Source organism: Semicossyphus pulcher, unplaced genomic scaffold (genome assembly GCF_022749685.1).
Source record: "Semicossyphus pulcher isolate SPU_LCO1_2020_fin unplaced genomic scaffold, fSemPul1.0.p SCAF_7, whole genome shotgun sequence".
In the NCBI taxonomy this organism is placed as follows: Eukaryota; Metazoa; Chordata; class Actinopteri; order Labriformes; family Labridae; genus Semicossyphus; species Semicossyphus pulcher.
In genome coordinates, this window is record NW_027211748.1 from 11,387,467 (window position 1) to 11,405,609 (window position 18,143).

At 40.7% G+C, this 18,143-nt stretch overlaps 1 protein-coding gene across 2 annotated transcripts; it reads right to left on the bottom strand.

Annotated features, from left to right (window-relative positions):
- Positions 1 to 1,295: 1,295 nt before the first annotated feature.
- On the bottom strand, positions 1,296 to 17,373 carry LOC138612163 (uncharacterized protein KIAA0040 homolog). 2 transcript variants are annotated; one of them, XM_069685473.1, is made up of 2 exons: positions 17,330 to 17,373; positions 1,296 to 6,507 (listed from the first exon to the last, which is right to left on the bottom strand). In XM_069685473.1, the coding sequence occupies exon 2, from the start codon at positions 5,825 to 5,827 to the stop codon at positions 5,492 to 5,494; it is 336 nt and encodes a 111-aa protein (XP_069541574.1). In that variant the 5' UTR covers positions 5,828 to 6,507; positions 17,330 to 17,373; the 3' UTR covers positions 1,296 to 5,491. The 2 variants fall into 2 exon arrangements, with proteins under 2 accessions (XP_069541574.1, XP_069541573.1); XM_069685472.1 differs by lacking the exon at positions 17,330 to 17,373 and adding an exon at positions 11,251 to 11,427.
- Between the last annotated feature and the right edge of the window lie 770 nt (positions 17,374 to 18,143).

Below are 18,143 nucleotides of genomic sequence, written 5' to 3' on the forward strand. Positions count from 1 at the left end.
CTGTGCTGGTATTACAGTAGATCTGACGGAAGACTTTTGAAATATTTATGGCGTATTTAAATAATAATGTCATTTTTTTCTTTGCCTTTATTTGACAGAAGACAGGAAATGACAGATAAAGAGGGGTACAACATGAAACAAAACAAAGGGGGATGCTAAATGGTTTCGGACAAGCTTTATGACGCTTTACTTTGTGAAAAGTGTTTTTGAAAAAGAGCTTAAAATGTTAAAAGTGTTTTTGAAAAAGAGCTTAAAATGTTTGTTTTTTTCCCGGCGGTACAAAAAGCCTATAAGTGACTTGAATGTGGCTATCATTCAGGAGGAGTCATAAATGTGCAGGGTTACCAGTTTCACTCAGGGAGTAAAAAGTAAAGTCTAAAAAATCCTGTCAACACAGCGCTTGTTGTTTACAATTGGTCTCACCTTGGCGAGGCACCAGTGATGAAAACAATTTGTCAGGGAGTTGGATACGCTTCTTTTTTTTCACATATCAGTGAAAAGAAGAAGAGTTGTGTAACATCATTCTCAAAGACACCTCAGGCATTGAAGAGTAAAATAAACAAACATGTTGTTTATATGCTGAGATTTAAGTTATGCTAACACTTTGACAACAAGGAACATTTACCGCAGGTTAAACATCAGGTTTCGTGAGACAGATCAAATTTCCCGGCGTGCACGTCTGAGCTTCATTGTTGTTAAAGCTGAATTTCTCCTCAAGCCAAACCGATTACGTGCATCAAAGATTGCTCCGCTACGGCTATCAAGCTGATGATGATAATTACATGATCATGACGATCACTGGAGGCGGAAGTGTTTAATAATCACAATGCTTTAGTAGCTTTCTTTCAGTTTTGTTTACAAAGTTTAAACCATAAGAAACCTCCATCCAGCCCCTTTTATGGAATTATTTCCCATAATTCATTGCAGTAAATGTTGACGTAAGTTGTAGTTTGGAACCATGCAGGATGGATGTCATCCTTCATGTGATTTGTTTTACACAGTACTGTTGGTTTTATGTAGTATTTATATTCAGTCACAGTTTGTGTTGTCTCAGCGTGATGCGTTTAAAGTCTGTAAAAATGAGCTTTTCCCCATGTTTACTTGAAATATATTGGCTGTATAAATATTGCGTCTGAGCAGCCACATTGAATGAAGAGCCTGTTGCTATATATGACATGTTACCACATAAAGATAATGACTTTCTGTCAAATATTAAATGCTCTGTTAACTTTAATGCGTATTAGAAATAGAAAGATGAGATTCCACAAAGCTTAAAAAAATACTTTATTTTTCTCCCTGTCAACTTCCACAATGTGCCGTCCTTTATCATCGTCTCTGTATATGTCAGAATAAATTATGCATGCAGAGCTACCAACAGAGCCAGCCGGGCTCATAATTATAAAAACAAAAGAATCACCTCAGCATTTTTTCATCTGTGGAACAACAACAAAAACAGTCCTAAATATACAACCATGCATAATTGGATGGGATCAAAAAACGTGGTGCTATCGTAAAGAAAACTATCCAGGACGGCAGATTTGCAGTTCAAACAGACGACAAATCCTCTCAGCTCAGCTCCCTCTGATCGCAGCACAGTGACAAAGAGGAGGAAGAAAAAACATATACATTTCACATCGCCTGCCTTTTGACGCCTGCTGATTGACAAACACCTTAGAAAATACAAAACCATCTTATCAAAGTGACAGAAGTAAAAACACAGAGAGGGTCAACATCACAAACACGGCCTAACAGGTGTTAAGAAGAAAAGTGTGAATGTGTTAATAGAAAACAAAGTGATCTCTTTAATGCAAGGACTCTTCAGTATTATGTGTATTCATAGAATATACTGTATGAGGGACTAAAAAAATGATAATGAGGCTCAGTCACTCATGGGGTCAGCCGGAAACTGAGATGTAATGAATTAAATCGTTTTTGCATTCATATCTAATTGTCTGAAAGTAGTGTGTAGAGAAACAAAGCTATAATAATCCTACCTGTCTTCAGATCTAGCTACAAGTCTCCTGGAAGTATGCAGCATGAACAAAAGTCTCACTGAAATACAGGAAATGACCTCACCTTTTGGCTGTGCATTGTGGTTGTTGTGGTGGCTGATGATGAGTGTGAATTGTACATGCAAGTGCAGGACACCTTTGAAACATGAGGTGTGAAACGATCAGAGTTTGGTTAGGTTTAAACAGCAGATCTACTTGGTTAGCTTCAAAGAAAGAATGTGGTTTGGGTTTAAATAAGAAAGTCACAGTGAATAATGTAAGGTATGATACTTGTTATGTACGCATTGTCATGTATCATACCTAACATAATAATTTGAATCGTCCTTAACACCCTTTGACCTGCGTGGATGTTTGATGCTCTTTATGCTATGTCTCCTGACTCTTTAAAGATTTGTTCGTCCACCATGACATCTGATCCTGATCGACACTTCATTGGCAATGTTTCTGCTGTAGGCCTACTGGCACTTCACTTCAACACATGAGCCTATGCTGTTGTCATTTCACATATTTCTTTGTGACCAGGTTAACCTGAAATCTGCAGCTAGCTAGCTTATAGCCTAGCACTAAGACTAGTCACAGGGAAAACAGCTAGCCTGGCTTTTTACAAATCCCAATATTGATTCATTATTAGAATGCTATGTCTTGAATCTGTTTAAAAACCGATGTGTAAAAATGACAATTTGCTAAGGAGGTTATGTGTCAGACTACTTCCGGGAGTCTAGCAACTGGTCCCAAGATATTGCCTAACGCGACACAATCCCCTTTGACCTACGTGGACGCTATTGCTCTTTATGCTATGTCAGCTGACTTCCTAAAAGATTTCACAACTGCTGCCAATTTTCCATCTGCAGTATTTCTCTTGTGTCAGCACATGCTTTCAACACATTAGCTTACGCACCTCCACCACATAATGTGGCTTTATGACGCTGTAGTTATTACGCCATATTTCTGTGAGGCCAGGTTGACACCTGTCGCTAGTTAGCTTGGCCTGGCCCAAAGACTGGGACCAGGGTGAAAAAGCTAGCCTGGCTTTGTCCAAATCCAAAATATTATGAATAGTTAAAAGGTTAAATCTTTAATCCCTTCAAAAACCAAAGTTTAAAAATGACAATTTGCTAAGGAGGCTACATCCTGGAGTCTAGCAGCTAGTCCCAAGATATAACGCCATACATGATCCCTTTAAAAGACCACATGTCTGTTTTAAGGCTTTGTTTTTTGAAGAGATTAAAACAACACGATGCTACATGTCAATTATTAATCAATATTTTGCTAAGGACAGAGCCAGGTTAGCTGTTTTCCCCTCTTTCAACTCATTGTGCTAAACTAAGCTAGCTAGCAGCTAGCTGACGCTAAATATTTACAGGCATGAGAGAGGATTAGCTTTCCCTTTAAACTTCTTTTTCTTTTACCCATTTTTATTATTAGATTCATGTCGCAGAACTCGTGTGGGTGAAATCCTCAAGAATAGAAAGTGACTGTAATACTCTGACAAATAAAAGCCACAGGGACATGTTTAGCCAACCCCAGGGAATTGACAATGATGTTATTTCTTGGCACCCTCTCAGTTTAGACACTAGCACTTATTAGTCATCATGCGTTGCTACAGAGGCTGTTATTTTGCCGGGTAAGCTTTCAAATTAAGCCCAACGAGTCCAACTTCTCCCTCTCAGAACATGAAACAGTGGAGACAAACCCACATTTTCCACATGGGAATGTATCTGTCTGCGCCGTAATGAAATGAGTGGGGCTGTTTTCCCAGCAGCACTCGAGCTAGGAGATCAACTCAGTGCCAGTGTAAGCTAATGCATAAAGATGAATTTACCACTGAGACACTTCTGCTTAATTGGGCTTTGGGATGTCGTATGCTTAGAAATAAAAACCAGACATCAGGCACAATCCACTTGAAGCCCAGCAGATAAATTCAGGGTCTATTTTCTTCTGGAACATTTAAAAAAAAATCGGTTTATTTTTATGACCTCATCCGTTCATAACAGTAATTGAGTGTAATTATAATGCTGCTAAACAAACCTGGACCTGTGTTTAACGTCTTCGAATAACACGTAGAGTCAGAATGCTCTAGACTATTTAGGGGTTAAAAAACATTTGAAGAGGCTGAGAAAAAAGACACTTTTACTTTAACTTGATGTAAAAATAAGCTTTAAGAAAACTTTTTTTTAAGAAAACCGACCACATGATGAATCACATGTATGATCAAATAGCTGATAGTCCACAGTGCTGAGAATTTGTTCAAATAAATCTTAACTTTTAATAACTTTTTCTGCTAAAACATAAAAGATTTAAATTTAGGAATATTTGTTATCCTTAATAACTCTTGTGACAATTACATGTGCAATCAACAATTAAAGTACAATACTCATATTTTATAATGTAAAGGAAAGTGGCTGTAATGGAAGCAAAAAGAAACCAAAATAGAGAAATAAAGAATTTCTGGTACATTATGCACATGGAAACAAAGGTTTGCAAACATATTCAGTGCTTAATTTGTGCTGTTTGCATCCCAAGAATGCAAATCAAATCAAATGCAAATAATAGACTTAAACTATCTGACCAATTATGTTTTGTATAATCCCTCAAAAACATGTTTAACTTATCTGTTTCTGTAATGCAGCTTCACTTTCGTATCTACGTTCATCTACGTTCATCTCCGCCTCGAGCCGTTAAAGACAGTACATTAGACTTGCTTTTAATACAGGCCCAGAAAACCTCACCGGCTTTTACATGATTGCTCTCTACTGTTAATTCAAAGATCTGTCACTCAATTAAGGAAGTAAAACAGATTCTATTTTCATTTCAAGAGTTTGAATTGTGCCTTTAAGGCCCACTTGACCTGAATACAACACTCCGTAAAAACAAGACCAAGTGCCTCTCCTGTGGCCGACACTGTTTAGTATTGAGAAAGTAAAGTAAGAACAGAAAGTTTTCTCTCTGAGTGAAACTTTTTAGAAGTCAGAGGCTTTTACTTTACAAAGTGAGAGTCAATCACCAGCCGAGAGAGTGAGAGTAGGCACCATTACAGCCGTCTGAACACTGGGCACGACTTAAATTGGCTCTCTTTCCCAAATACAGACGCAATGAATTTCACATGGGAGCTCTAAGAACAAAGTGCTCTCAATAACACTGTACTTCTGTCTCTCTCTCTCACACACACACACTCTCCCTCTCTCTAACCCACTCATACAACACCGCACGCATACATTTGCAGGTATGTTTATGCCTGTGTGTGGCACACGTCTTTCTTTATGTACCACGCACTAAAAAGCTCATATAAAATTGTAAACATGGTCCACAAACGACACTGAATGAATAGAAAAAAGACAAAAATATGTACACTGTTTAAGTATAATGTGCACCCGTATCAATGTGAAGTCCTTTCCATTACTTTGAACAATGTCTTTAGCCTCCTTAGAGTCCAAAATAGTTTGACAATCCACAGCACCAGCTGGCCCAACAATGGCGTCCTACACCATGGCCAGGGCGACCCTGTCCGGGGTCATCGGCCCCGTCTTCACAGAGATCCACAAGTCCTCAGTATTATTCGCCGAGTTCTTTTTCTTCTTCGTTTCTGACCTTGTCGTCGACATTGAGCCTCGGCAGCAGCAGCAGCAGCATCTGTTGGCATGGCGACAGCAGCAGCAGTGACAGCACACCACCAGCGTCGTGAGGAGGACGAGCAGGGGCAGAGCCAGCAGGACGATGAGGCACGCCGTGTTGTACACGCCCTGGTTGTGCTTCTCTGTCGCGAAGCTCCAGAGTTGGTTGAAGAACTCCCGGATGCTGTCGGTTTTCCCGTCCATGGCGCTCAGATACGCAGCGGTGGCTCCTTTTAATTGAGTCTGTGCGGTAAAGTTTTAATAAATCCTTTGGAGGGATTGTGAAGTTTGAGAGTCTGTAAATGTGCACATGAGGCTGCTGGAGACACCAGAATAATTAAGATACAGTGTTAATTTAAGATAAAAGCCCTTTTATGTGATCTGGATCCAGTTCTCTCAGTGTTCATCCAACAAATCCAACAGCTGTCAGCTCAGATATTTGGCCACTTGAGATTTCACGAGCTATTTATAATGATCAAAGGGTTTTATAGTTGCCCCTGGCTTTGTCTACCTATAAGGGTCGCGTGTGCGCTCAGGCTGCTGTTGTTTATGTCAAATGGAAAGCTGTAAGCATGGAGGGTGACTTCATGTATGCATCCTCCCTCATGAGGTGGTTTCAAAGCTGAAACATGCTTTAAACAAATCCAAGAGATCAGACACTCATTTGTGTATAACACGGGTTTCTTTGAATTCCTTGAGTTAGGATGATTCTGATCTAGATGCCGGAAAAAAAAGCCAACATCTGCCAAGTTTGTTTACTCTGTTTGGCAATCCCGCAAGTGTCTTCTTACTCTGTCTTCTCCAGACTTTGTTTTATCCTCCTGCCCTTTGGCTTTCGTCTCAGTTTCCCCGTGTTGTAGAGAGATGCTTCGATTTGGGCGTGTCTGCGGAACAGAAAAACAAAGAGAAAGTGAACACGGGGAGACATTTGGTTTCTCGCAGACAGCTCGTCTACATCCTCCGCTCTTTTCCTTCCCTGCCTCCAATCCATCTTTCTGTCTCTGTCTTTAACATCTCTACTCCTGCCCTCCCCCTCCTCCCTCTCTTGTCAATGTCAGTTTCAGACTTTCAGCTTTCTGCTCATTAATACTGCAGAGGAGTCATTCAGGATTCAGGGCAGCTCTCTCTAGGAGTCCCGCTGAGGAAGACAGGGCCGAACAGAGAGAGCGAGAGAGAGAGAGATGTGTCTGAGGGAAGGCCAGACAGAGATCGAGGTGACCAATCTTTCTAAGAGTCCCACTGAGACGGAGAGTGTGACAGAGCGACAGGGAAAAGAGAGAGAATAAGGCGAGAGAGGGAAACCTGCTGCTGGAGATTCATCTGAATATACTCGTCTAATGGCTCCCATCGGAGGAGACGATGGGACCTGCTTCAAGTTTTCATAAATGTCTGATTGTAACCTTTTCCTCTGGCCTCAGATGAAATCTACTCTTAGCAGCTCTCCTCTGGAAGAAAACACCTTGTGAGGTGCTTCTGTTGTAGAAGAAGGTCCAACAAAGAGCAGTCAACCTTCAAAATAAAAGACCTATCATTCCCTTTTTCTCTGATGTTTGATAAAGTCGAGGCCTTGAGACGATGTTTTCATCTAAATGGTGTTAAATAACTTCTCAGATGAGTTCCAAAACTATTTGACTGCACGTCCCTTAGCTCACGGCTACTAGCTCCTCTGTATGCTGGATGCAGGAGCGAGGCAGATTTTCATCTCATATTTTCGCTGCTTCTTAGGCAGAGAGAAAGAAAGAGAGCGAGACCGAGACCGAGAGAGAGAGGTGAGAGATGCACCTGCAAGAGGAGAGCAGAAAGACTTGGCCTGGCTGTCGCCGTGCGTTGCGTCTCATGTGTGAAATTGGTTTACCCGCAGACAGCCTGCTAACTTCCCTCCTGTTCGCTTGCTCAACAGGAAGTTGAACGCTTCAAGCTAGCAGCCAAAACGTCTACGTGTAAGTTCAGAAAGAGCAGTCACATCTCTTAACCAGAACAATCTAAAATAAATCACCACATTTGAAGTCGGTGCTATCTCTATTTTCAGTGACATCTTTTGTTTGCTTATTTTTATATTAAAAACCTGCAGCCGTGCATCTAAGCACTGCAGTGCTATACTGAAGCTTCAAAGTTAATCTGTTTTGGTATGCGAGCGAGCGAGCAATCAAATCCTTTTAATTCATACAGCATAGACTAACGGGTCCCAACCTGTGGGTCGGCATCCTCCCATGTGTCATAAGGTGAAAGTGAAAGGTCGCGAGATGATTTAGAGGATGGGATTGTAGAAAAAACTATTTCTTTCAGATTTTCCCTTTTAGGCCTTCAAAAAAACGTTCAAACAAAACAAACAAAAACATTAACTGTGTCCTGTTTCCGATCTTCACACTGACTGTAAACACATCACACCACGTACTAATGTTCAGGGGATTAGTAATAAAAGGAAAGAAAATATGCAAAACGTGCAAAAACTGCTGGTGACTTTAATATTTGAGGCGTTGCAAGTGGGTGTTTTTTCCCCACCACAATTAGTTTGAATGATTTGCAGCTGTGCGACCCGTTGCTTCCTTTCTGCATTACATTGTCAAAGAACAGTCGACAGCACACTGAAAATGTTTTCAGTATTAATGCTGACTGCTTTGACGATACTTTATTTGCTCACTTTTACACTGTGAACACATTAAGGACATAATTATTATTAACATTTCTTCATTTCATGGGGTCACCCACCCAAAAAGTTGGGAATCAGTGTCATAAAATGTGTTTTCATAAATCATTTTAATGCACTTTTTTAAACACAAAAAATATTGCATGAAAGTTTGAAAGTCATAATCTCGAAGATTTTCATTTAAATTTCTGTTAAGTCTCCATCTATCACCGAATCAGGTAACACAATAGTGATTGAACCACCCACTGATGAAAGCCTTTGCATTTGCAGTATATTGTATTATGGAGTGGGTGTCTGGCGAGAAAAATCACAAGCGGCGCCCAGTTAGTGACACGTACATCACCCAGCAGTGGTTGGTCTGCCAGAGAGGGTAGGCGGAGCTAAGACAATCCGGCTGCTTTTCCGCTCTCTGCAAGTGTTGCGAGTAAACAGTAATCTACTTTGGCTGAACAAACAAAGCAAAGATCGATGACTACAGATACAACTTCAAAAATAAGTGAAAATCCAAAGAAAAAGAAACAAATTTGAAGCTCAGATGAAGCAAACAGTCTGAAAAGGAAAGCCACCGTCAGCGAGGAAAATCAGGAGTTACAAGCAGAGCAAACCGTGGACGTCACACATGCAACACTGTCTGCATATCTGGGAAGTGTGCTACCGCAATTACCGTTTATCACCATAGGTGCTGCCAAAGAGAGCAAAACTGAGATCTTCGAGATTATAACTTTAAGCTTGGCCAAGGTGAAAATATTAGTGAATCTATTAAATAAAAGTGCAAAAAAAACAATAATAGAAACAGACTTCGCGATTAAATTAGACGTACATGAAGCATTTAATGTGAAACATCAGATACGTGTAGACTGTCATCTTGTTGTGACCTGTTCTTCACACCTTAATGGTGAATTGGCTCCACCAGTTGTTAATTTGATGGACCAAATCCTCAGAGTCAGAATCAGGGGCCGGATTCACGAAGCATTCTTAGGAAAATAATGTTCTTAAGTGAAATTTACTTCATAACTTTAATATTAAGAAAAAAGTTAAGAAAATTTGATATTCCTGCATAAAGTTCTGTTTTTTCCTAACTTTCTTCTTATGTTTCTTAGGATTCTTGAAAGCAAAGTTTTTAAATGTCTTCATAAGTTTCTTCCCAACTTTAAGACGACCTTACATATGTCTTAAAACTGACAGTGAAAAGGTCCGTCTCTACATTAATTTATTTAAACATATTTTAGACAATCAATTCACTGAATTTCAGTTTTTTTAAGGTTCACTTACAATAGCAAGCATTTAGTCAAACATTTATGTAGAATGTTAGCATGTCACTATTGTTTATCGAATCGATACGAAGTTTTATCTTAAGAATATGTTTGTGAATCCGGCCCCTGAAGGTATTTTTGATTCACTTTTTCACTATTTTTGTAGCGAAGCTTCATAATTAACTGCTACGCTGAAGACGGTGCACAATGTTACGAGTCACAATGTCTCACGATTCTTGATTATTTCCTTCACTGTGGGCGCATGTTGTTGCAATGAGCCTGTCTGAGCAGCAGACACCTCTGTGTACACTCTGAGCCCTCACATTATGAAAACAGCGTCAACACGACAAACCAGAGTCACCAAGCAATAAGTCTGTGGGAGAGAGACAAAGGCCAGGAGCAGCACAGAGGTGTGATTTATCTATGCAGAGGAGATGACTAACAATGTATCAGCAGCGAAGTCATTAAATGGAATGGATAAGTCACTTAGTGTTATTATTGTTACAGCATCAGTGCAGGCAGGAAGAATGAGATCACTATGTTATGTCGAAATGTGGGTGAACTATCTTCACAGTTACCTACAGATGATACTTAAAACAGTCATATTTTCCAGCTCAGGTAGTTTCATGCTCAGATGTTCAAACGCTTTGATTTTCAGTATGATTGTGTCTATTTGCAGGCCGTTTGCATCTCTGTGAGAGTAATTGATGGATTTCGTGATTTCGAGGCGGAGCAGAGCACAAGAGGTCAAAATAATACAGCCCTGTTTATACAAAGAGATGAGATCTGAATACATCTCTCATGTTTCCTTGGCTCATGTCGTCTCGCTGAGATGCCATTCTGAGACTCTGCCCGGGTTCTTCACTTTCTCATGACATTGTGCTCTCGTGCAGCCATTCACATACAGGAAAGGGCCGCTTCTGGGCCGCACAAAGCCAGGAAGGGGCTGAGAAAAATGTTATGATTGCACTCAGTTAGCCCCTGCTGCTTTTTAAGGAACATGTGCGACCTAAAAGACCAAGTTGTGACAGAAGGCGATGCAGGAATCTTTAATGAGTCGCCCCAAGCGCACGGTCGGAGCAGATCCCTCATAAATCAGTATTAATACGCAGAACAGGAGCCTGAGACTCGAGTCAGCCCGAGTAAACAACTACTTTAACACAAATAGGAGCTATCTTGGAAGTGTAGATGTTTCACGACAGGCCTGCTGATGGTCTGGAGGAGTTTAGTTCTTCACGTTGAGTAAGAGCAAGTGCACAAGCCCAGCACAGTTCAAACTTGTGTCGACTTAATCCTGCCTGAGAGAAATATGCAAAGAGGAGGCCATGTCTACAGACAGAGCAGGAGGATGAAGCTAAAACAGTTATCAATAAATAGAAATCAGAGCTCCACGGAGCAGAGCGATGTGTTTGATGCATTTACTGCAGAGGTTGCGACTTTTTCCTCCCAGAACTGAAATCTGAAGCCAATTACGTCCTTCAAATACATGAGAAAATATCCACAGGAGTATGTCATAGAGACGCTCGGCTGCACTCAAAAGGCAGAAAGAAACTTATCAGCATATCGTTGTAACTTGTCAAACATCCTGTCAAACCAAACCGCAGCCAGAGCTGTTTTCTAAAAGGACTTTTCTCCACAGCAACACAACAATAAAGCACTTTCAGCTCCCACTCAGTTTCAAAGTATCTCAAGCTGCACTGAAGATCTCTTTGAAAGCGGCACCTTACCCCGCAGGCACGTGTGAGGCGTCAGGTCAGCTCTCCCCTCCTGTCTCATCCAGTCAGCCGCTCAAACCTCTGCTGTTTCTGTTTTGGCATCTGGCTTCTGCTTCTGTTCTGGTCCCCCTCACCCAGACATCTTGACAAGTCTTCACTTTCTGTTCCTGTTCCCTTCTCTGCCCTCGTTTCCCGTCCTCCTCTCTCTCTCTCTCTCTCTCTCTCTCTCTCTCTCTCTCTGAGTGTGTGTGCGTGTGTTTTGGTCACAACGTCACTGCACCCTGCCCACTTTGTGTAAGAATGGGCCCTCTGTCTGTGCTTGTGTGTTTCTTGTGGTTTCTTTGCTAGGCTCACACATGCGCCGAATGATGTCAGACAGGCTGGGAAAGTTAGGTACACTGAACACTAAATGAAATCATGAGAAGCCTTTATGAAGCACAAAACAAACTCCCCTCTAAGATGATAGAAAGGAAGCTCTCCTACATGAAGCAGCAGCCAAAGTTACATTTACATAAAAAGATCTCAAGTAAATACAGCCTCGCCCATCTCAGAGTCCTTAAACAGCTGTGAAAAGAGGAAATGAAAGCTGTGAACATGTGTGTTGAATGTGCCACCAGGTGACAGAGTCGAGAAAGAGGGAGGTTATACTAAGTGCACAGACACACACACACACACACAAACACACACGCTTTCTATGCCTGTGGTGTTGTGGTCACTGCCCTTTAAGTTCACTCAAGCAAAAGAGGATTTTTATTCAAGTAAGAAACAAGGAGAAAAAAAGAGTTCTATTTACCCTCCACTCCTCGAAAGGGGAGTTAATGTGCACTGACTCGAATACTGTACATGCACTCACATACAGTACAGTGTGTGAACATACAGCACAGAGATTCTATTGCATGGAGTCAACAGACATCAGGTGCAACTATACATTTACTTTAAAGAGGGGATATTATGCTGTTTTGCATTTTAAGACATAATGTTACAATGTTGGATGTCCAAACTAAACGTGGGTGAAGTTTCAAATCTGTAGGTAAAAGTATGTTGGAGTAATCCCCAGGCTTCTCTCCTCAGTCAGCAGGCTGCTGTGAACGCCAAGTTTCACACAGTTTTTTCTACACGCTGCACTTTGTGACATCACAAAGTGACAAGTGTATTTAGCTGTAGAAAACAGGCTTGTAGGGGCGGGGTTTCTTAGAGGGACAAAGCTGACTGAGTTGTTTCAGGCAGAGGCTGTATGAGAGTTTTTCTTAACTGTAAATTATAAGCTAGCTATAAGCTAAGCTACTCCACGGGTATCACAGAGTGAAATATGAAGCTTGAAATTAGCATAATACCCCCCCTTTAAAAATGTTTTAATTTATTGCATTAGTTCCTTTTTACAGCTTTAAACACTGAAAGAATGAGCGATTTCCCTTTAATGTCATTTACAGAAAGTAGTGCTCAAAACACCAAAATTCAGCTAAAGATGGATATGTTAAAAAAATCTCCTTCATCTGAACTATAATAAGATCAACAGTGCTATTTTATAATAATCTACTGCAGCTGTATAGAATCATTTCCTCTGACAATCTTCACACACACTTCGGAGCCACCTGACTGGCTGAACATGCAGCCTGTTTTTATTATAGCTACGGGGCACGGTTACATGAAAATTGATGAGACAAGCCTCACCATGTCTGCAGGTGTGTCGGAGACATTTTAGACAAATAGCAACCACCAACCACCCACACACACACACACACACACACACACACACACACACACACACACACATGCGGGTGCTGGCTGAGTGGCAGGATGTGCAGTGCGGCTGCACAGTGAAGCTGTATCACAGCTGCTGCTGAGGCTCTACAGTCTACAGTGTCCAGTCACCTCCAGCAAGTGTTGATTAATGACCTGAGAGAGCTGCACTTTCCTTGATGGAAGTCCGACTTTACTGCAGTTTATATGAAAATCATTTCACTACATGATCCATTTGCTGCTTTTGATGGCTTCTGCAGATGTTTCTGCACGTTGGAGTCACCGTTTCACCTCTAAATGCACACTTACACACTTTAATGCCTGCAGGGGTCATTTTAAAATCTGATATTTGTTGCTGTTGGAACTGATGACACAAGGTCTGATCTGCCATTCTCTTGATTGAGACTCTATTTTTCTCTTATATATAAGGACCCTATTGTACCTCCCCTTTTCTCTGAGGGTCCTTATATTCAACCTATACTACAGTGACCCTCGTCTGCGTCCCATTTCCTCCATGGAAACCTCACTCTCCATTTATACTCTGTTGACCCTGTACTGTAATGGGCACTGCTCCAATCGACTATATAGAAACCGTACTCTCAGTGGAGCTCAGCTATGAGGGTAAGCTCAAACAATATATCCCTTTATCCAACCTGGGTCTGCAGCAGAACAAATTACAGGAAAGACCACTGAGCTCACACTGGATCACTGATCATACAATCATGATAGCGAAAAAAATGACTCTGACATTACCAGTAGTGTAACGAAAAGCCTCATGGAATTACTGGTCTGTGCAAAAGGGCATTACTACTGGTTCTGCCAACACTCAGTGATATATGAGGGAGCGTGAACCCAACACTGTGCGCTGTGAGTTCTTGAATGTGAGCGCTAATGAAAAGTGACTAAAGGGTTGCTGTAGTGGAATCTGACAAGTGTCCAGAAATAGTCTGCTAATAAAGCCGGTGCCCCCAGAGGCAAACCTTAGCTGTGATTCAGCCCTCTAAAATGCTTGTGCTGAAACAGGCAGAGAGAAAGATGGGGAAAGAAATAACACATCTATATAAGGAATTGTTTCTTTCTCTCAGAAAAGATCGGTTGGCATGTAAACTTTAAGCGTTTACAAGGGAACCTAAATGCACATTCCAGCTATGCAGTCAGCCTGAGCTACTTTAACTTTTAATGACATAATAATCTGTGTAGTTATCATATGACGCAGGTTTGTTCTGGGCATGATGTTAAGCATTTCTTTCTTGGCTGGTGAATATTGATCTTTTCAGCAGCAATTATAAATAAAAGGAACACTGACAGCCTTCAGAACGAGATGTATTTTCCAAAGTGCTTAAATTGAATCAAAGGGGACTTTCTTAGTTCCTCTTCACTGCAAAGTATTTCCAGAAAAGCAAAATGAGTCACGGTGGGAATAAAAAGTCAGTCAATTTAGCCAACATATTAGGTTGCCATGGATACTTGAGTTTAAGGTCACCAGAAAAACACAGAAGACTAAAATAGATGATTCATAACAAAGCAGCTGATAGATGGACTTGATGGTGCAAGAGTTCAAACAGGACATATAAATTTAAATGTTAAAGCTCAACAAACATTTCAGTAGATAAATAGTTTGATATTTTACATGTTATAATAATTTTCAATCATTGTCTTGCAAAGAGGTAAAGTAGAAGATTTTTAACAATTTTAAGTCAAAATATGAAGTTGGAGCCAGCAGCTGGTTAGCTTAGCCTAGCCTAGCATAAAGAAAGGAAACACGAGGAAACAGCTAGCCTGGCTCTATCTGTTAGCAAATCCAACTAACAGCACCTCGGTAATAAAGAAAGAAAACAAGACAGTCAGAGAAATAACATTTAAATCTGATTTCTGATTTCTAATATTCACAGTTTAAGTTTCCTGTTGGAGGAGGTACGTTAAGTCCCCTTCTGATAGCAACACAAAAAGTGAGAGATAAAGTCAGATAACAAGTTTAAAAAGTTTGTAGGCCTAAGTATAATTCCTTATTATATGAAAGTTGAAACCATGCAGTCCTGACAGGAAACAGTGGCCTGCGTGTCCTGGTCGAGTTGCACATTTGCTACATTTTGGTGAATGAATTTTAAGCTAGCGAGCATACCAAATCACTAGAGGTGGTTGAGACTGCCAACATGTGTTGCTGCCGAAAGCGTTCAATTTTTACGATGAAAACGACAATGCATCATTTTACAGGCTAACTGTCATTTTCACACTTCACTCTTTGTACAGGTTAAATAAATAAGATATAATGTGTTTATCGGTGAGCTTAAGAGGTGCTGGTAGATGGACTTTGTCAGCTGTGTGGAGGACAGCCCATTAGTGTTCAAAGCGTTAATTCAAAGCGAGACAGTTAGCTAACAGTTGTAGGTCCTGCAATGAGCAGAAGGTGTAACTGTTCTCTATATTTATGTACTTCTGTAAAACTGCAACAAAGCACAAATACAGACATTAAGGCTCAATGTATTCACAAAACTGAAAATGCTGACTCATACTGCTAGCCACTAGCTTACCGCTCTGCCAGCTACCTTTTGACTATTTTCAAATGTTCTTCTACGAATAAAACTCAAGTGATTATAATCAGCGCTCTCTAATATAATATCAAATATGTCAAAAACATGGCACATATGAACAAATATTGTCCAAGGCTACTGTTTTCTATCATACTTAATCAGCTCTGTGGGAAATTTACTTCTCAAAGCTAATGCTGTTAAATAACCAGAAGGGGCTGTACCATAAGCAAATCATAACTGAACAGTTTAAAATGTACTTCACAAAGGACCGGACACGAAGCTACCCTACTGCTGGCTATTTACTGTAGAGACATGAAAATGGTGTCAATAAGCGTATTATCCAAAGTGTTAGCAACTTCTTTAGATAAGACTGAGCTCAAACAGGACATGGACAGTCTAATGTGAGGGCAGATTAACACAGCAACATTTCTGTGTCATTATCTTTGACAGACTTCGACTGGTTTTTCCTATAAATAGTCTGCAGGCTTACAAGAAACAAACAGACAATGACCTTATGTGGCCGAGGGATTACATAAAACTACAAAAACACACTTCCCTTTTCTTTTTTGTACCGAGTGTTTAACACGACGAGACCTGTAGTCACTGTGTCGGCTGTTTAAGTATGGACAACAAAACTTATTCAGACTGAACCAGTTTCTCAATTGCTAATTTGTTGTTACATGAACATTTCGAGCAAGCCACTATAATTACGTTTCGCTCTGTCTGCAATGAGAAATAAAATATGAATTTTCTTTTAAAACCCCTTCAACCCCAATTTATATCAACATGACAGCAACAGAGTCTTTTGCTCCCATTTATCTTCTCACTGTGTCACATTTTCTCATCTCATTATTATCCCAGTATCCAGCCTTTCCCCCAGGTAATCGCTGTTAATCAGTGTCACCTGTTGAAGAAACAGATGGGGCCGAACTTCACACAGAGCATCTTAGGGGAACATAATTGTATGAATTGTCTCCAGTACGAAAGAAATCTTAAACAGAAATAATGGGATCCTGGGAGATGTGGCCTTCATTGTTAAAAAGATTACACTGCCGACGATCCATCTGACGTGATTTGGAAAAATCATGTCAATGATGAAGTCTTGTCACTTTTATTAAAGGGGGGGTATTATGCTAATTTCAAGCTTCATATTTTACTCTGTGATACCCGTGAAGTAGCTTAGCATAATTTAAGTAAAAAAACACTCTGTGCCGGCGCTCATACAGCCTCTACCTGAAACTACTCAGCTCTGTTCCTTTAAGAAACCCCGCCCCTACAAGCCCACTTTCTTCTGATTGGCTGGCTCTCTGAAGCCTGTTGAGGCTGCACTTTGTGACATCACAGAGTGCAGCGTACAAAACAGTCTGAAAGCTGGCGTTCACAGCAGCCTGCAGACTAAGCTGAGAAGCCTGGGGATTACTCCAACATACTTTTACCAACAGATCTGAAACTTCACCCACGTTTAGTCTGGACATCCAACATTGTAACATTATATATATGCCTTAAACTGTGAAACAGCATAATACCCCCTCCTTAATGTTATATTTTGTCATGTTTGTTCATGTAATGCAATTTAATTCTAATGAAACAGCTGCAAGTAACATTGGCTAACCCAAAGTTTGCCAACTTCCTTCCTCACTGTCTGACTATCATGTGGTGTTTCCAGTGTTTCAACTCAAGACAGGCGATCAAATTATCCACACTTTCCTTGTTAAAATCTTGGATTATATCTGGAATAAACATTATCAGAAACATTTGGGATACTGTTACATATTATACCTTTGACAATAAATGTTGACAGAAAACAAAGTCTTACTCACATCCCGTTACAGCATCATTTCAATACAATTCGATTCACCCCGTGCATCCATGTGTGCAACGACTTGAATTGCATTGAATTAAGTCTGAAATTCTCTTTCAAACAGAAAATGTGATCTTTCTCTCTCTTACAAACACACACACAGACACACACACACACACTCCTTGCAGTGTACCTTCTGCAAAATATCCCTTTCTGAAGTCTTGAGCATGTGACATTGCTGTTCCTGTGGGTGATGTGATAAAGTCGAGAACAAAGCTTCCGCTGAGCTCGCCCCTCGGGTCACCGCAGCCCAGAGACACACTTTCATATGTGTGTCAGCTCTCATATCTGAGTAGCTCCTGAGGACTTCTGCGTAGTTCAACTGATGCAGGGGGGGCATTAAGCAGCGCTGCTGGCAAGCCGAGAAAAATGTAACTCCATTTCCTACTTGGCCTTAAATCATGAATAGAAAATGGCAAAGCAGGAAAAACACGTCGGGGAGAACTGAGTGCAGGGAGTGGATACATGATGGCGGTGCAAATAATTATATCATGTAAATCAGTGAAGCAAGGGAACCTCAGACGTTACCAGTGAGTTCATGGGAGGGGGTTTCTAGTTTTAGCCACTCCAAATAGCATCTAGGACAATTCCAAATTTTCCCGTCAACTTCCACTCGCTACCGTTAACTAGACAAGATCAACAATGGTGAATACGGCAAATATGTTTACGTGGGAGCATAAAGAAAGTCAGATCGTAAGATCAGATGACTTGTATTTTCTCATCCGTTGGTAATCATAACGTGGCTAGACGATACGAACAAGTGGCCAGAGCTG

Coding starts and splice junctions, on each gene's coding strand:
- LOC138612163 (XM_069685473.1), bottom strand. CDS start 5,827: ATGGACGGGAAAACCGACAGCATCCGGGAGTTCTTCAACCAACTCTGG.